This window comes from Rhinolophus sinicus, linkage group LG01, assembly GCF_036562045.2.
Source record: "Rhinolophus sinicus isolate RSC01 linkage group LG01, ASM3656204v1, whole genome shotgun sequence".
In the NCBI taxonomy this organism is placed as follows: domain Eukaryota; kingdom Metazoa; phylum Chordata; class Mammalia; order Chiroptera; family Rhinolophidae; genus Rhinolophus; species Rhinolophus sinicus.
Genome location: NC_133751.1, coordinates 199893152 through 199913938, shown reverse-complemented (window position 1 = coordinate 199913938; position 20787 = coordinate 199893152). Strand labels below are relative to the sequence as shown.

At 39.2% G+C, this 20787-nt stretch overlaps 1 protein-coding gene across 12 annotated transcripts in view; it reads right to left on the bottom strand.

The window, feature by feature from the left end:
- The window catches only part of AGFG1 (ArfGAP with FG repeats 1), a 71549-nt gene that overhangs the window by 21051 nt on the left and 29711 nt on the right, over positions 1-20787 (bottom strand). For 11 of the 12 annotated variants that reach the window (XM_074314348.1, XM_074314355.1, XM_074314343.1 and 8 more), the window contains exons 3-5: positions 9226-9341; positions 5841-6003; positions 4721-4874 (exon numbers count right to left, since the gene is read on the bottom strand). In XM_074314348.1, the coding sequence (XP_074170449.1) occupies positions 4721-4874; positions 5841-6003; positions 9226-9341 (433 nt within the window). The remainder of the gene's footprint in view (positions 1-4720; positions 4875-5840; positions 6004-9225; positions 9342-20787) is intronic. The other variant, XM_074314394.1, reaches the window with a different exon arrangement.

Sequence of the window (20787 nt, the reverse complement as noted above, 5' to 3'; positions counted from 1 at the left end):
AAATATTACCACTTGTAATGATATGGATGGACCTAGAGAACATTATACTAAGTGAAATAAGTCAGATGGAGAAAGACAAATATTAGGTTGGTGCAAAAATAATTGAGGTTTTGCAATTATTTTTAATCTTTTAAACCGCAGTTACTTTTGCACTAACCTAATACAATATGATCTCACTTACATGTGGAGTCTAAAGAACTGAATAAATGAGCAAACTAAACAGAAATAGTCTCAGAGATACAGAGGAAAAACTGATGGTTGCTACTTGGGAGGGGAACAGGGATGAGGGAGAAAAGTGAGGGGATTAGAAAGCATGAGTATTGCCAAGTTACAATACTGCCACGGGGTATGAAAGAGAGTTTGGGGAATATAATCAATAATGTTGTAAAGATTTTGTACAGTGCCAGATGGGCACTTGTCTTACTAGGGAGACCATGTCATGGACAGTGTAGATGCCTGATCACTGCGCTGTACACCTGAAGCTGAATAATATTGAATGTCAACTATAATTGTGTGTGTGTATAAATACATACACACACACACACACACACACACTCATGGGATATGGAGCACAGCATAGGGAATAGTGTCATGGAATTGTAACAGCTGTATATGATGTTAGAGGGGCAATGGATTGGGGGAATGGGTTACCACTTTGTGAGGGGTGAAATGTCTAATTATTACATTGTTTCGTAAACCTGAAACTAATTTTAAAAATATGCTAAAAAAGTAAATTTGGAATAATTCAGGGGGTAAGTAGATTACAATGGTATAAAAATAACAACAGACAGTTTTTTTTAAAGTACTTTAAAGTTAAGAAAAAAAAAAAAAGCCTGCCATTTTCAAACACACTAAAATGTAGGAAACGATGAGAACTAGTAAAAATTATATAACATAAGTACACTTCACACGCAGTGTACAAAACCTACTGGTATTTCCCACTGGTCATCAACCTAAGAGCAAAATTCTAGGCTTCTCTAAATCATGTAATTAGTAAATAAAACAATTCAAGAAACTTTGTTTGTTAAAGGCCCAAACAGATGCTGGATAAGATTTTTATAGAGGATATGATGAGAATAAGTAGTTGGTATGAGAGGAAGGGAATGCTAAGTGGTAAGAATGAAAAGAATGTCTTAAAAGATAAAGGTTAAATGTCATCAACACAGTAAAGTCAGCCACTTTAAATCCTATGCAGGCAATTCTAATGAAAACATTAGAAACTCAAGTGGCCTGCAATGAGGGATCACTTAAATATGTTATGAAACAGTGCATGATGGATATAATGCGACCATTAAATAATTCATGTAGAAAATATTCAATCCTGTACAAAAATGTTTGAGAAAGTAAATAAAATAAACAGGTTAATAAAGTAAAGATACCTTTTCATCTGACACTGTTTAACAAAATTGTTAAACATGCTATTATGAACATACATAGAAAATCTGCATTTTAATTAACTCAAAGTAATAAGATTTCAGATAGGTATTATTTTCTGCCTTGTTTGCCTGAGTTTACCAAGCTTTTGCAATGAGTATGTATTCTTCTTGTAAACAAACCAAAAAAAAGTTACTAAACAAAACATTTTTCCATTAAAAAAGTAAAACATTATTGTAGGAATAAAATCAGGAGAACTTACAGCATTTTATGTAATTACTGTTGTGCATATACCTGAACGGGTACAGCAGTAGGGTAGGAATTATACCTAAAACAGATCCCATTTTACTAGGAACCTGTACCACGTCCCTTTTGGGGTACTCACACCTATATCACTGCTCACATTATGTTCTTAAAATTTTTAAACACATTTGTCCTAGCTCTCAAACACTATACAGAAGTACCTAATTTAAAAGGCTGCTTATTGCTTAAGAATATAAATTCTGTATTTTCTGGATACCCTGCAATCTTTTGTCATTATTTTTGCTTAAAATTCAATTTCTTTATAGGCTGAAATTTTACTTTCCCCAAAATAAATATAATGAAAGAAATACTAATAATGAATAATAAATTTAATAATGAATATAAATTTAATATAAATAATAAATACTAATAAATGAATAATAAAGTTAAAAATAAATTTCCGGAAAAATATTTTGGAACATCTATACAAGTTTTAATAATAAATATAATACATTAAACTATGTTTAAACATAGTTACATTTAGTATTGCAGAGAACAGTAAGCAAGTACAGTTTAGTGCACAGGGAATCTGAGACAAGAATCAGAGAATTCCACCCCAACATAAGTAACTGTATATCCTTGGACAAGTCCCTCAGTTGTTCTGGCTCCACCAGTTTTCTCATTAGCAAAATGAGAGCATTCACTAGAACGTCTCTGCTTGCAAATCCAGCACTATGATTCTATGACTTATGAGACAATAGGAATAAACTCTTTAAAAGCTTTGAAATCCTAGGCCAAAAAAAAGAAAATTCTAAGTGCTTAAGGCCAACATACATAATATACATATAGATAACATAACCACAAACCAAATGAATAGAGAACATAGCATATAGAAGTTCTCAAATTTAGAGTGGGCTATATTTCAAAAGGTACATTTTTAAGTTTTTTGAACAATTTAGTTATACATTTGAGAACAACAAATGAAATACATCTGTTCCTTGTAAAAATAGGAATTAGGTCCCTAAGCTAGTTTATCAGTCATAACATCAAACATATTAAGAATACGTAGTATATAATAATATATATTCTACATTTAAGTTACATTTAGAACGTCATAGGAGGGAAAATATACATTAAACATGTTTCAAACATCATCAGGAAAAAAATGAGTTCAATGCAACCCATTTTGTTAGCCAAGCCTATTTCATCACATTTGTATTTTCCCAGTGTTGTCCAACCAGAGCACCAAACACATTAATCAGATACTTCTTCATTATGGCAAGACAGGGCTTTGTAATATTTCTATCAGTTTTTATAAGTAGACTGTATCTACTCAGTCTTCAACAATTGGCTACAGTAACTTTTAAAATTTCTAAGTGCTATAGAACGAAGCTTTGGTAAACAAACTTTGGAAATTAAACACTAATAAATTCAATAACACAAAAATTACTGTCTGGAACCTTAAGCAATCTATACACAAAGAAATCCAAACTAAACAATTTGACAAAATAGTAAATATGTGTTTTAAATGATCTAATTTTAAAAAGTACAAACAGCTCAACTAAGTTTAGAAATTAAGGCACCAAGTTAATGAGCCTGAATCTGACTGAGAGCTGTTTCCTCTTCAGTGAGAAACAGGTTCTCCTGAAAAAGGAAGATAAATATAGAAACCAAGGATGGAAACTAACAGCCCTCATCAAATTCAACTGACAGATACACTTTGTTTCACCTATACAATATTTTAAATATTTCCATCAATTCCTAACATTTAAAAAGAGAAAACTTCATATTAAATAAGATTTCTTGCTTCTCTTAAAAGAAAATTAATATTTTTTAATAATCCATGTGGCAATAGGAGGTTCGAACATCCTTTAAAAAGGGCACAGGATTCCTTCCACACTCATTTGTGTTAATGGGGTGTCAAGGCAACTGAGTTTGACACCCCTAGTATAAGATGTGACAAAAATTAATTACAGTTTAGAGTTCACAGGTTTTGTGATGTTTATTACCAGGCAGAAAAACTATTAAATTCTGTAGGTAGATTATGTTTCTAACTGCATGCATATTTCTGTAGAAGATAACCAAGTTTTTTAAAGAAATACCTCAGCTGATGACTGAAGGAATGATAAATTCAGAATATCACAATTTTGTATAATGGATCCTGGTACTGGGCAATAACAGCTAACATTACAAAAACAAGACCATCTAAATTATGAGCTTCTTAATTCCTAAGTAAGCAGGCTTGCCTACTCTACCACCACCCCTCTCAAAAACAAACAAACAAACCAAAAAAACAACACCTGCAACTGATCAAGTCTAGCAATTTACAGGAACCCCAGAGGAGAGGACCCTGATAAGGACCCCGCAGTGGTGCAAATCAACAAACTCAGACTGCTTAACACTCAACCGAACACATAACCTAGTCTCTCAACAAATAAATTACAAGAGGAGAAAAAAGGATGAAGAACCTACAGACTAAGAGACATATTTCACAACTGCAGTGTGCAGACTTTAAGTAAACTGTGTGTGTGTGTGTGTGCGCGCGCGTGCGTGTGTGTGTTTGAACTGGAATGGAAATTTGAGTAGTAATGAATTGTTATTATTACTACTATTCAAGGAGTGGTAACACTACCAAGATTATGTTTAACACAGAAAAGTCCTATTTTTATAGATACAGATAAAATAGGTATTTAAGGATAAACTAATGTCTAAAATTTGCTTCAAAATAACGAGTGGAAGAAATGAGTAGAATGAGAAATGAAACTAGATTAGCCATGAGTGATGAATACATGAAGGTTAGATTTATCTGGTCACGTTTGAATATTTGAAATTGTCCATGTCAAAGAGTGAAAAAAAATTCTTAAAAGTCTTTTTTCATTTTTCTCTGGAAAGAGGTCATGTCAATATCTGACATGAAGTATAGTCTCTTTTGAGATGAAGAATCAGCAGCGTTAAATGAGTATATATTACACCTCAATAGCTCAGAGTGATCAAACATTCTCAACAGAGTATGTTTACTGGTACTTCAGTTTTAAAAAGAAAAGTTGTTTCTTGGTGTTTCATGTACATCTCTGGCGAAAGCACTTAGGAAACAACATGTTACCTGCATGGCTGTTGAAATGTGCAAAGTTAGCAAAATTGGCCGTCGCTGTTGACTGAGGAGCTGGAGCAGCAAATATGTCCGAGCCCAGATCACTTAAAAGGTCAAACTGCTTCTTCTCCTGCTGCTGTCCTTGAGAGCGACCTACAACAGGGGACTGCAAACCACGTATTAGCTATAAAAAGTCTCCAGTCATAGCACCTAAATCATTATAACACTAGTCCCAACACACCAAGCTTAAAACAGTTTAAAGTTACATAATCTTTTATTTGTAGTTTGGAGTCTGATATTTTTTGAAAGGTTCCAGTTTTTCGACATCTATTCCCAAGTTATCTCTCAATTTTAAATACAGAATCAAAAGCAAAGGAATATAATTACAACAGTTGTTGCACCTTGTGACACAAGACAGTCTTACTGCTAAGACAGAGTGATGAGGCCTTCCTAGAACACATGCTTTATATGCAGAAAATTACAATATACTGACTTAACCCTTCTCTTCATTTTCCCTCACACCTTTTGTAAAAACAACAATTTATCCAGATGGCCTAGTATGAGGATTTAATTCAAATAGTACCACGCCTCGGAATCATTCTTGTGTAGGGCAGAGATTATAATGTCACACAATAACAGATTTGTCACTGCTCAGTCAACTGTAATGAAGTACAGAAGTACAAACTTTAGGTACCAACGAAGATTTCAGTCCATTCAGTTTTTTAGACTAAGGTACAGAATGCAAAGCCACCTGTGTTTCCATGATAAACATACTTTACAATCAGGTATGGGGGAAAATTCTACTGCTTGAGAAATCCTGTCCTTTAAAAGTACATCACAGAGGCTATACTGTTCTAACTGATGGTCACCATAGATTTGTTTTCCTCATTGTCTGTTGTCTGACAGAAGCTATAGCAATGTTCCCATACATCTTTAAAAAGCTGTGGAGAATTAAAGAAACTCCTATCACAACTGCAAAGGAGCAAATGCATATACATTCCAACCACTTAAGCAAAGATCTTTTAATGCATCATAAACCATTAGCACATGATGCCACTGTCTTAAAGAACGCTCATATTCTGAGACTCGGTCCTCCTTAAGTCGAAGCCCCTACAAAGACTAGACTACTCACCTGACTAGGTGTACCCTTATTTAAGTGCAGTGCTGGTGCTGAATCTCCTAAAAGAGATTTCAGTGGTTTGACCTCAGGTGTGCTGCTTGTGCTACTGGCAGAGGACCCGGAAATAGATGCGTGAACTGATGCCACCACTTTGGCTTGTTCAGGTGGGACATACCTGAAACACATGAAAAGTTGAACAGGCAGTTAACTAAGAAAAATATACTCAAAAATGATAAGCTTAATTCTAATTCTGTACAAGACTGTTGACATTAATCTTATTTTAAAACCCTCTTAGAATTGACAGCTGGAGACTACACTTAATTGAAATACTCAGAGAAAGGGCAATAAAGACTGGCACAAAACTGTTTTCAACTATTTACTCAGTTTTTCGAAGATAAATACAATAAATAACTGCTTTTTTTCTTAACAGGGGACCTATCATGATGAATAGTTAATACTATACTTTTTAAAAACTAAAGTATCAAAACATCATATATAACATTTGGAAAGAGAACAGAAGGAAGGGAAGCTTTTATTATTATATCATAGTTAATAGCCTAAAATAAAAAGCCTATACAAATCTTTAAGAATAAGATTAACAGCCCAATTTTTAAATGGACAGAAGCAATTCACAAAGGGAGACACAGAAATGAAAACACTCATACCGAATTCATTAGCATTCGATCTGAGTGTAGACATTACAAATTCTGCTACAATCTGTTAAGATACATCAACAGGTACGCTCTGTGCCGAGTCCCCTGTGCAGAAACTCATCCTCAGGAACTCACTGGGTAAGTGTACACAGGTACACGTACAGGATGTTCCCACAGCAGCACTAAGTCTCTTTAATAGGATACTACACGGCTATTCTGTGTCTAATATGGACACAGAAAGCTCCATATTACTTTATGGGTCTTTCAGGTTTGTCCCGTCACGTAAATACAGGATTCATGGGAGGAAGAAGAGTAAAGGAAGGAAAGAAAGGCAGTGAGGTAAAATGCCCCAATATTGGCAATACTGATCTCTAGGGCTAGGATTATGTGAGAGCTCTCGCTCTCTATGTCTGGGTTTTGTCCTACCCCTGCCACACACCCCCCATCAAGCAGGTGGAGAAAGTAGGAAAACAGAACGGTTAACAGCGCCATCTATTCCAGACACACAGCTCAAATCTCAGCTCCACCACCCAGTAGTTGTGAAACCTAAGGCAAATTACTTGAACTCTTCGTGCCTCTGATTTTTCATCTATAAAATGAAGGTATGGTTGCTGTGAGGTGTAAATCAGTTAACATTTGTGACGTACTTATTAGAACAGTTCTTGGTACAGGTGTTAGCTACAGAGTGTTAGCTATTTCCAAATTATGTAATAATCACAAATAGTAAAACTGCTTTGTTTTTTCCAGTAAATGAGATGGCGGAAGATGAGAATGAATACATGAAGTTATGCTTTCCCATAATTTGGCATATCACTGATGATACCAATTTTTGAGTACAGCCACATCTTATCAAATGATAAAACCAGATAATACTATTTGGTTCAAAAGACTCATCTGACTGGAAATGAACTAAACTTGTATAACATAGGAAGTAGATTTCAAAATTGGTCAAAGGAACAATTTCAAAATCCCTTTAGACGACAACTGCCTCGCTGTTTTAGGTATAGCTGCCCACAGGAAGGATTGTTGGGGAGTCCGCATCTGGGTAGGTCTTGGGCCCCATTAAAAACCCACTGCCCTGCTCACCAGGTACATGACACTGGTGTGCAGGCGCGTGGGTTTAAAACGCACAGGTCCAGGCCCTCCTGAATTTTGGTCACTCCCTCCTGCCACTCACCCATTAAAGTTTGTATCTGCTGATACTCTTGTTACTACTACCCTGTTTCTTAGGGAACCAAAAAAAAAGCACAAGTTATAGTTATAGAAGGTTTACAGGTAATTGGGTTATGGTTTGAATGAGTAAATTTTTTTATTGTTTACTACTACTACTATTGCTATTATTATTATAAATGGGGGAATCTATGGTTTTAATTCTATCAACTCTTATTCACACACACTTTTGTCTTGCTAACTGAAGCTAAACTATCTAAAATCCCAGCTAAGTCCTATTCAAACTAACATTCTGAGTTGGTAAAACTATTGGGAAAATAAAAAATTAGACTGGGCTATATAAGAAGAAAAGTCTTAACTACAGGTCTAAGAAATTAAGAACTAAAATGATAATTATATACTTCATTTTAAGAGAACCATTTATGATACCATGTTTTTACTATCACCCCATCTTCTAAAATTCTCCTCTTTCCTGAACTAAAGTTTCACGAGTCTGTTTTACCTATAGTCAGACCTAGTGTATGTATCCAGTGCTGCTGAGTAGCCTGGCTAATCCTGCCTCACAGAAGCCGCCTCCTCTAGAGAACAGTGAGAACACAATGTCTGCAGAGCTCCTGCTCTCTAATGTGCTCCATGAATGAAAGCAGAGAGCTCACCCATAACCACAGCAAGGACTCCCTTAGGACCAAAACAGGCTCCTGGCTGGATCATCCTCTGGGTTAAAACACAGTGCCTCAGGAAAACAACGGGCCATTGACTTTTCATTATCTATTCCCTCTATTTGTGACTTTCCCTCATCTTCTTATCCCTCAAGAAGGAAATATACACTTATACACTGTTGAATATTGATAAACAACCAAGAGTTCACTGTTAATGAGTCTTAGCAAATTGACTCACACTGTGCTCATATAGTTAAAAATTAAGAGCCCAAAGTAGTTAAACACTAGCTCTAAGGATATGCTACTCCCTGCTCTGCTTTAAAGGGCTTACTAACCATATGTCCAACCCATTGTTTTTTAAAAATTGACATATGATGGACTTCGTTAGGGGTATAAACGCTCCCTTCTTAACCAGGTAGTGAAATGATTTCTTGGGTAGGAAGCGACGGATATTTTGAGCAAAGATGCAAGTGAGCGGACAGACTGCGAGGGACTGCACGAGCGCTTCAGCACAGTGTCGAGCGTGTGGAAGATGTGGAGTCAGTACTTGCTAATTGAATGAAGATTTTAGGAAGGGAGGCTTCATAAGACTGAAAATGTCTAGAGATGCTAACTGGCTAGAAAAGGATTGGAGAAAGGATCCCTAACTTTCCAAAAAGGGGGTAGGAGGCCTGGTAATTACAAGGAACAGGCTGCTGCTAGGCACAGGTGAGTTAAGACAAAGTACAGGTAGAGGTTTTTGGAAACCAAACACAATAAAAAAGCCAAAGTGTAATGGGATTCTATCTACCTACTTATCTATTTCCTTTCTTCCTTCCTCCCTCCCTCCTTCCCTCCCTTCCTGTGCCAGACTAATCTTACCCATAATTAATGTGATTTGGGGAGCTTTGCTCTAAATACAAACTATTCACTCACCATCTTTTCTTTTCATATTTTTCTTGTAGGAACTCTTTCACTTTTTGTGGATCCCTGAAGTCTGGAATTGCTGAAGATCTATCATCAAATAATCCTAGCCAAATCTGTTTACAGACCTTTGGAAAGAATTAAAAAAAACAATAGTGTTAAAAATCAACATCTTCACTTAACGAAATGTTAAGGGAAAAGTATGATTCTCTCAGAAAACTAATCTACTTAATTGTAATAATACTGCCGAGGATATTTATCACATGAGAAATGAAGATGAACAAATGATGGAACTAAATTTATTAAAGTGTTACAGTACGCAGTAAAATCTTAGCAACGGCATCACAAAGAACAGCACTTCACAGGGAAACAAATAGTGAAATGGGATTGGGGAGGACCTGGGAAGCTTTCGTCTTGGGACGACCATAAACTGTAATCCATTAGTAAAGTCATGTAACCTTCATAAATTTCAGTTCCCTCACCCCATAAAACAGAGGAACTAGACCAGTAGCAATTTGCAAGATTCTTGACAGGCTCAAAAATCAACCAAGAAAGAACAAACAAAAATTACTAGAGTCATAAACCATTTGCTATTAAAATATAACAGTAACAAAAATATAAGGTATATACAACTCTAGCTTTACATAGTTGCCTCCTATTCTTTTTTTACCCCTAATGGCTAAAAAATGAGAACCTGAGATATTTAACTTTTTAGACAAAAATCAAAGCAATGAAATGATGCAGAACTCAAATAGGATAAAGAGCACAGTGCTCGCTTCCGCAGCACATATACTAAAATTGGATAAAGTGAACAAAGAGCATAAAGGGAACAATAAAACTTGATAAAGTGGTCTTCATAAAATTAAAAATTGTTGCTCTTCACAAAACTTAAAAAAATGAAAAGGTAGGCTACAACTTATAAAAAGTATTTGCAAAACATGTAAGAATGCAGAACACATAAAGAATTCTTAAAACTCTATTATAAAAGACCAAAAAAATTTTTAACAGTGGGCAGAAAATGTGACAGACATTTCACCAAATAAGGAGCCCAACACCATTAGTCATACGGAAAATGCGAGTGAAAACAACACTGAGACCCCACTACGTGGATAACCATAGGCACCACAAGAATGGCTAAAAATAAGATTGACCTTATCATGCACTAGTGAGAATGTAGAACAACTAGAAGTCTCAAGAATGTAAAATGGTTCAGCCACTTTGGAATGGTTGGCAGTTTCTTACGAGTTAAGCATATACCTATCATATGACCCTGCCATTCCATTTCTAAGTATAGACCTGAGAAAAATAAAAGCACATGGCCATATTCAGATCTGTATACAAACGTTGACAGCAGCTTTATTGGCAGTAACTCCAAACTGGAAACAACCCAAATATCCATCACCACCAGGTAAATGGGCAAATTTTGGAATATCCAAGAAGACTCACGGGCAATAAAAAGGAACAACTGACATAAGCAACTATATGAATAAGCTTCAAGATAATTATGCTGACTGTGAGAAGTCAGACAGCCATCCCCAAAAGTGCATACATACGGTAGGATTCCATTTAATTAAATTTTTAAAAAAATGTAAACTTATCTATAGTGATGGAAAGCAGATCAATGGATGCATTACAAAGGGACACAAAAATACTCTTGGGGATGATGACAATGTGTGCTATCTTATTATTGCAATGGCTTCACGTATGTCAAAATTCCTCGAATTAGAGGGTGGCCAGTTAGCTCAGATGGTTAGAGCGTGGTGCTAGTAACACCAAGGCTGCCGGTTCAATCCCCACAAGGGCCACCGTGAGCTGCACCCTCCTTAAAACAAAAAAACAAACAGCCAGCAGCCAGTGTGAGCTGCTGTGTGCTGCCGTGGGCTACCGTGTGCTGCCATGAGTGGCCGGTGGCCAGTGTGAGCGGCGGGCAGCCATCGAGAGCTGACGGGAGCTGCTGACCAACTAACTGGGGGGAGCGCAAGGCTCATAATACCAGCACAGGCCATGTCCTACACAACTAGGCTGAGAAACAACGGCTTGAACCGGAGGGAGGGGAAGAAAGGGAGAAAAAACTCATCAAATTAGACATTTTAAATATGTACAAGTTATTGCAATTAATTATTCCTCAGTAAAGCCATACAAAACAAGTCCACAAGTTTCCCAAATTATATTATTTTAAAGAATAATCAATTATAACACTGTGAAAAGAACACAGTATCTAGCTTCAAAAACCTGACACAGATTTGAGAAATCAGAGAAGGAAAAGCAGCATCCTTCTCAGTCTTGCTCACTGAAGTGGGTAAGGGAGAAGAAAGAGGAAGGACAGGAAAAAGGACTCACCCGTTTCCTCTCCTATCATGTACCCCAAGCATGTTTCAACGACATTTCTTGTGGCTCCCTGCTACTCCAGGCTCAGTACAGATACTATAAAGTCATTAAGGCAGTAACAGCTGACACGCGTGAGGCCTTGGCTAAGACACAATCTCATTACAAAAATATTTCAGAGGCAAAGCCAGAAAACTGCAGACACCCAGGAATGGTAAGGCAACTTACCACCAGAAATACCATGAACCTTGTAAAGGCCCAGCTTCTCCAATAAATATTTAGCTACTTAAAAAGAACCACATGGGACTGTCCTTAGGCAGAAAACTAATGATTCTCCCAAAATGTAATTTCAGAAGATTCTGTGGCTTTACAATTATATTCATGAAGGGAAAGTTGGAAATGTCTAATTCTTCTATTAAAAAATTCCCAAACAAGAAAACAAGAGACATGGTAATCATTTGCCCAAAGCCAAAGAATTATTAACTGTAATTGAAAGATTAGATCAGGATTCTAAACGCCATAAACATTTAGTCTTTGCATTCCAAAACCCCTATTAACTACCATGTGCAATGTTTTAAACTAAGAACAATTAATGAACAATAAATAATAAACATACAAACAAGTAAAAAGATGGGCTGAAGACAGACAGATCATAAAGTTACTATCTTAGCACACTTCACAGTAAGACAAAGCGGGGAGTGTTTGATGGTCCCCTCTGTACCATAGATGTTCGACACGAGCAGCCTGCAGGCTCATTTCACTCCTGGACTAACTTCAGGTAGTTCTGCTCCTGCTCTCAGACAGGCCAAACTGCTGGGAAATAATTAACACTTGCTGCTTGGGTCCACTGCAAATTAATGCTACCTCACTATTAAAGTTCCTTGGTGTTCTCAGCTCTTATTTCTGAATGTGTCACCCCACATGGCTATTTTCTGTTGCTCAAAATCCTAACCATCCCAGCCACTGCTGGCAGGTGAATTCTTTCTCGAGTGAAGTGGCTCTCGAAACGGAATTCCCCAATGTACCTGCACTGGCAGCACTGGAGTCACCTAAGAACAGAACGTGTCATGCGAATTTTCAGGAGCCACCCGAGACCTAGGAAATCAGAACCTCTGGAGGTGGTGGCCGCAGTCTGTGTTTTAGCAACCCTCCAGGTGACTGTGAAACAGGTTCGAGTTGGAAAACCAAAACTGCAGTATAATCTAAGCCAACAGATGGAAACTTCCTTCCCACATACCAGAGGTGCCAAAAAACTGTAGACCAGGGGACACTTCGGTCAATGTTACTCAAGCAATAGTCTGACATCATCAGAAGTCTCTGGACGCTGACGGGAACCACTCTGAGCACCTCTTGTAACTGCAGAAGTCAAATGTGACTTGTATTCATCTTTTGTTATCAGTATATATTATTACAATTTTAATACAGTTTTCCTTTCTTAAAATGTATATACATTTTTTTGGCACCCTCTGGTATATACTGTACTTGTATATAGCTTTCAGCATTTCTCAAATTTACGTAGCCACTGAACATGTTACTGGGCAAGAATCCTTCAACAGAGACAGTGTTCCAGGGACACATCTGGGATAATGTCAGTCTATCGCCTCGTGATCCATTCACATTTTAGTCCTTGAAAAGTTGGCTTCTGCTCCCACCACTCTACTAAATTGCTCTTCCAGGTTTGTAGATTTGCTGATAGGCAAGTATAAAGTTCTCTTTTCTGCTTGTTTTGTTAGTTTTTTTGTTTTAGTAAAATAATAAACATCATCAACTGAAAAGGGAGGGCTTCTCGAAGTTGAAGGGAGAATGGGGCAGTGAATCAACCAAAACTGAGGGCAGCACTGAGGACATGTGGTCAGGAATATTTAAAATGAAACTAGTCAGAATAGTTGGGTGGTTTCCTCCAGCCTCATCTGGCTGTTTAGGTATAAAGTAGGTATAATGTCGGCTGGAGTCACATAAAATATGACAGGAGTTAGTTAGAAAGTGCTTAGAACAGACCGTGGAATCTAAGTTAGGTTAAGAAAAACGAAGACTGGGGCCAGCCCGGTGGCTCAGGTGGTTGGAGCGCGGTGCTCCTACAGCTGAGGTCGCAGGTTCAATTCCCACATGGGCCAGTGAGCTGCGCCCTCTACATCTAAGATTGTGAACAACAGCTCTCCCTGGAGCTGGGCTGCTGAGTGGCTGGAGGTTTGGCGTGAGCTTCCATGGGCTGCTGTGCTGCCATGGGCTATGGGCTACCAGCAGCCAGCGTGAGTGGCCGGCAGCCAGCTGCTGTGTGCTGCCGTGGGCCACCGTGTGCCAGCTAGGGTGGCCAGTGGCCAGAGTGAGTGGCCGGTAGCCATCGTGAGCAGTCCCTGGCTGCCGTGAGCTGTTGTGAGTGGCCGACCAATGACCGGCGACCGACCAAGGCTCATAATACCAGCATGGGCCAGGGAGCTGTGTCCTACACAACTAAACTGAGAAACAACGGCTTGAACGGGGGGGGGGGGAAGGGAGGGAATAAAAAAAACAATCACAAAAAGAAAGAAAAAGAAAAACGAAGACACGGTGAGGATGATGAACAACAAAGAAGTTTTACCTCAGTGGACTGGAGCTCCTGATAGCTGTCCCAAAATTGTTGGAGTTAAACTAGAGGGAATGAGCAGGGAAGAAAAGCAACAGTGGTAGAGAACGGGATTCCTGACCTTGAAATCTAGGTTACTGGCACATAAAGTCTCTAATAGGATGACGGGTCACTGGAGGAGAGGTCAGGGAATCCAGGTCGCTGAACGATCCATTATTACGATAATCATGTGGGTTACTACCTATGTGGACGCTGGGATTGGCAGGTAAGATTAACACTAGTGGGAAAAACATTACGTAGGTGCTAAAATCTATAATGAATAAGGGGAGCTGACTGGTACGACTGCGACAGGAAACAGCAAGTGACAGAATCTACCGACTTGAGGAGCATGGGGCAAGGGGACTAGAAACATCACTGACGAGCAAGAACAATGCCTAAAGGCCATCATTGGAAAGGGCTGCACACATGACGGAATCCACTGTGATGGCCTCAGGGAGTCGGGGGTAGATGGGAGGGATACTCAGTTCTCATTACAGAATACGGCGGTGGTCGTGGTAGTTATGAGCCTCTATTAGGGAACCAGACTGCCTCAGTTTGAATTCCAGCTGTTTAATGGTAACCCATGCTTCCTAGGAACGTTGGGAGGAATAAATGAGTTAATCTGTCTTGCACTCAGAGCAGGCATGTATGATGAGCTTCAAACAGCGTTCGTTACTGCTGCATGGGGCCTGCAGTGGGTTATGGAGTGATGAGGTAAGCAGGGACTGGGGGAGCGGTGGTCTCACCCGGAGCCAGGAACCGGAGCGCATTCCTGCTGCAGACAGAATCCAAGTGGTCCCAAGGGAACAAGCTCCCTCCTCTGAACTTCTGCAGCGAGCGCTCTGTGCCTCTCACATGAAACTCTACAAACAGCCTTACATCAGAATGACTGTGCATGTGTCTCATTTACTTTTGAATTCCCCACAACGCTAAAAACGGGTAGTGCCATATTAATTGTTCAATAAACCAATTGATAATACCCAAAAGCAGATCTTATAAAGGAATTAAAAATAAAAACCACACACTAGCCAAAAGAATAAATTCGTGAAATTTTCAGAATAATTTTGTTCCTTATTCTAGTGCTAATCCCTTTAGAATTCCAATTCTAATAGCTATTGACAGAATCTAACATCTTTTAAAGTATATTTATCAGCCAAGAGTGCCATAAGAAACAGATGGCACACTCAATTCAAAGTTTAATAAAGAGACTTTACATAGCGTAGGAAGGCTGTGAGGAAATCACAAGCGAGAGTAGAGGATGCAGGACTAGGAACAGCAGGGCCTGACACCGCCCATGGGCAGTGAAGGAAGGGGAGGAGAGGAAAAGGGCAGCAGAAGCTTCGACAAAGAGGGCTATTTGATGCGCTTCGATGGAAGGATGCAACCAGGCTGCAGAAATCCCACAGGGAAGAAGTGAAGAAAGTACCGTGCATAACCTCTCCCTCCTTCCTTTCTTTCATCTGCTGACAATGTCCCCCATCAACTGGACGCAACCAGAAGCCAGAAGGCAAGAAAGCCCATTTGTGGAGCCAGACAAAGCAGCTGCCTGGAGCCAGAGCATGGTACAGACTAGAGCTGGAAGGGCAGATGGAAGTCATCCCAGCACAATGCCCAAATCATACTAATAATACGTGCAGTGTAAGCAATTTAACAAACTCATTTACGAGTGTCAAAAGTATGGAAAGGACAGAAAAACGCTCTGGAATTAGAAAATCTGTTTTCATTAAGCCAATCTATATACCTCCAACTAGATTTCATACTACTTTTTGGTTCTTTCTCTCCTTAGTGGAAGAAGGAGGGTAACTGTCTCCTTCTGTACGTGAGATATAATTACACCATTTCATAGTACTGTCCACAAATTACAGGAATAAAAAATTCATGAACAAGTAACTAATATCTACTTCTTGGAAGCAGAAAGAAAAAAGGAACAAAAATAAATATCAACAAATGGGAACTATCATTAGAAGCTCTCTAGAGACCCATACCATGAATTTATACAAAATTCTATGATCAACATATTATTTTGCCTTAAAAGGAGGAAATGTTTTGCCCTAAATTATTCTTCCCCAAAGATTCACAATAAGAAAAATATCTCAAATACATCATATAGGTATATGTTATGACTCAAGTTAAATACTGGAAAACAAGTCCCATCTCCTGCACGCATCCAGCCTCCATTAGCATGACTATGCAACAGTTCAGACCATCAACTGATGGGTATTTCTCAGTAATAGGCTATCTGAAGAATACTCATTCAAAGCTTGCAGGAAAAAAACACTATCCACATGCCTTATGCAAGAGAAACAGAGTCCTGCGTTTATATCCATCGTTTTTGGTGTGTGTCACATGCCCGTGGCTCTGACTCCTGGCGACCCTGTGAACGAGTGACATCTGCAATGTCCTGTCCTCACAGCCCTGCTCAGCGCCTGCAGACTCATGCCCATGGCTTCCTTCCTGGAGACAATCCATCTCCTATTTGGTCCTCCTCTCTTCCTGCTGCCTTCAGTTTCCCAGCATTATCGTCTTTTCCAAAGAATCTGGCCTTCTCATGACGTGCCCTAAGCAGAACCATTTCAGTTTAGTTATTTTTGCCTCCAGTGATGTTTCAGACTTGATCTGCTCTAGGACCCACTTGTTCATCTTTCTGGTGGTCCAGGGTCTCCATAGAGCTTGGCCCCAACACCATATTGCAACTGAATCAACATTTTTCTTATCAGCCTCTTCTCTGTCCAACTTTCATATCCATACACAGTAACTGGGACTCTTTTTAGGACTGTAAAGGGGATCAAAGCTTTGCCACCCCAAAGTATATCTTTTGGAATAATGATTTTAAGCTGGTTAAGAAACAAGATTCAGGGCCGGCCTGGTGGCTCAGGAGGTTAGAGCTCCATGCTCCTAACTCCGAAGGCTGCTGGTTCGATTCCCACATGGGCCAGTGGGCTCTCAAACACAAGGTTGCAGGTTCAACTCCTTGAGTCCCGCAAGGGATGGTGGGCTCCGCCCCCTGCAACTAAGATTGAACACGGCACCTTGAGCTGAGCTGCCTCCCAGACGGCTCAGTAGGTTGGAGCACGGACTCTCAACCACAAGGCTGCCAGTTCAATTCCTTGAGTCCCGCAAGGGATGGTGGGCAGCGCCCCCTGCAACTAAGATTGAACACGGCACCTTAAGCTGAGCTGCCACTGAACTCCTGGATGGTTCAGTTGGTCGGAGTGCGTCCTCTCAACCACAAGGTTGCTGGTTCGACTCCCGCAAGGGATGGTGGGCTGCGCCCCCTGCAACTAGAAACGGCAACTGGACCTGGAGCTGAGCTGCGCCCTCCACAACTAAGATCAAAAGGACAACAACTTGACTTGAAAAAAAAGTCCTGGAAGTGCACACTGTTCCCCAATAAAGTCCTGTTCCCCTTCCCCAATAAAATCTTTAAAAAAAAAGAAACAAGATTCAAAAAGAACCTCTGACCCTCCCCCTTACCTGCCTAAAGGAATTAAGACAGAAAAACCTGCTGAAAGGAAAGGAGCATCCCCTTAGCATAGTAACAGAAACTCAGTATGGCAGCCAGTGACAAATCTAGCAAAGCGTGTCCCTTACACTTCCCTATGTCCCACTGTTTCTGGGTGGCCAGGCAAGCATTTGTTTACCACACGTTTTCTCTTTCTCCTCTACCTATGAACTGCCTACTTTCTCTTAGAAACTCTAGACCCCCATTCCTCTCTCCTCCTTAGTTCCAGATGACACATAAGCCTCCACCGCCCAGTGGGTTTCAGGTCTCATATTCTTACATCAGCCCTGCATGCACATCCAGAATAAACTTTGGACTTTCTCCTGTTAATGTGTTTCATGTTAATTAGATACCAGCCCAGTCAGAAGAACTTAGAAAGGTGAGAGGAAAATTAATTTTTGCGCCCCACAAATGCATGGTATATTCCATCTTAAAACTTGGTTTTATAAAAATGTACTAGCAAGAACTAGAACATATGCATCGGAGTTGCTGACAACAGGCAAACACAAGCCGTATGTGCAGATGACTAAGACAGCAGAAACATAAATGGATACGTGAAGGATGAGCAGATTTATGAAATATCAAACCCAGTTTATTTAATCCTGGTGTCTGTAAGAATGCAATTCCTCATCACAGCCTACTTACAGGCCCCACAAGATTCTAACCTCTGATAAACTCTTTCCAGCCACACAGCCTGCTCAGGAAGTCTTCCCTGCCCAACAAATGCAAAGGGGCAACACCCCCACCACACACACACCAAGCCTCAGGGACCAATTATCACAACATGATATTTATTTTCACACCCTTCATCTCACAGTTTCTACATGCAACTTTCATGAGGCAGGAAGCTTCTCTCTCCAATTCAGCTCCATTCGTATTCTCAGTGCCATGCATAGTAGACACTAAATAAATATCTGATGTGCAAGTGAAAGCAACTTCCTAACTGTCCTGAAATATAAGAAATCATCTTTTCCCCTTTGTTCCATCTATTAGGTTGGTACAAAAGTAACTGCGGTTTTTGTAATTATTTTTAACCTTTTAAACTGCAATTACTTTTGCCCCAACCTAATAACATATACATGCTGACCTAGAATTATTCAGCTCACCCACTTACTCATGCAGAAGCAATAAATTAACGGACCCACATTCTCATCATACACAGGCCAGAGGTGAGCAAACTACCCTTCACAGGTTAATTATGCCCAACGGCCTGTGTTTGTAGCTGAAGTTAAACTGAAACGCAGTCACACCCACTTGTGTATCTGTCTAGGGCTGCTATGGGGGGCAGTTGCAGCAGACTGTATGGTTCCCCACGCCTAATATGTACGATCTGACACTTTATAGAAAAAGTTTGCGGACCCCTGACTCACCTGCAACTTACTTTGATACCATCCCAGCATCCAAGAATAGTAACAATTTAAAAAGGATAATAAATAAAAGCCTGTTTTAGAGGCTGGTTTTATAATGTGCATGGGAAATAGCAGAAAGATAAGCATAGAATGGAAGAACTTTCCAATACCCAAGGGCCAATTTATTATATATACCTATTCCTTTGAGAATAAAGGAGAAAAAGTACCAGAGTAAGTTTCAAGGGAAGATGAATAGGTATTTGATACTTTCTTTCTAAATAACTGGTAAGAAAAGATAAAGGAAGCAAATGTTTACAACACTAGACAGAAAGTAAATGCAGTGGAAATATTAACAGTACTAGCACGTGTCTTTGGGTTGTGAAGAGACCAGTAACTCTAATTCAGACACCTCTTGTGGAGACTTAGTAAAAGGCACATACAGCTCAGCACACTCCCATGCCTTATTTCATTGAATGTCTAATGTCAGAATCGTGTTCCAGTTAGGCTGCAAAGAACCAAAACCCAGCCACAAGGTCAGATAAAACAAGTTTATGGGAAGCATATAGCAACGCTTCAAGAAAACAAGACAAAAACGTTACGGGAATCTGGGTTGCAAACAGGAAGCCATGTGGGACTAGGTGGTCTGAGTACTGTTTCCTAGCCTTCTCTCAAACATAGTTTATCACTTTTGCTTCTCGTATTATGTCTAATACCTGCTCTGGCTATCATAGTACAATTTTTTTTGTCGTCAGACTGCACATGGCCCAACTACATACTGCCTCTTCCGTTCAGTGATCCATCATTTGACTCCAGCCTCCGTGAGCCTTAATTCAATTTAAGAATAGATCCGATCAGTCACTGACTCCCAGGTTTAAGTGTCCAGGGAGCCATCCCCACTTTCTTCGTTCAGCAAGGAGCATGAGCTTAGAAAGCATATCCCACCCCTAAACACACGTTTATTCATGAATGTACTTTGCAAATTACAAAAAGCGTTACAAAATTTTAGTCAGAGTAGTTTCAAGAAAAATTATCGATTGCCCTACTTTCTCAAACTAAGATGACATATGTAAATTACCCTGTATGGGTAACAAAACAAAATTGGTCTGCCCTTTAACTGTTTGCTGTCTTTAATTAGTTTCCATGTTTTAGCTAGTTACATTTATCAATTTTCACTTTTTTATTTCTTCCACTGCTTTTAGTCTATAAAGTCCTTACACATTTTAATGTTAAACACAGTCAGCTATATTTTCGACTAATTTGTATGGTAATTGCTGCTTTGCTTTTTAATGTCCACACCTAAGTGTCTATACTCGTATCCTTAAACGCTACAATTTAGTTTTGCCTGTTTTTCGCAGTTAAGAAATAACTTGTTTTACAGAAAAGTTGCAAGTGTAGTCGAAAGAAGTCCCATATAGTCTTTATTCAGTCTCTAATCTGAACATTTGCTTTATCATTCTCTCAAATAAAATTTTTTTCAAACTATTTAGAAACATAGATCTTTACCCATAAATGTGTATCTCCTAAAAATAAGGACATTCTTTTAAATAACCAGAGCTAAATTATCAACACCAGGAAATCAACATTTTATGTTATTATCTAATCCACAGGATAGCCAATCATCCTAACGTCCTGTACAGCAAAAAGAAAAGCATCCCCTGGTACAGAATCCATGACTGTCTGTCTCCTGAGTCTCATTTGATCTGGAACAGTTCAATAGTCTGTCTTTGCCTTTCGTGACCTTGGCATCTTTGAAAAGTACAGGCCAATTATTTTGTACTATGTTCCTTAATTTAGGT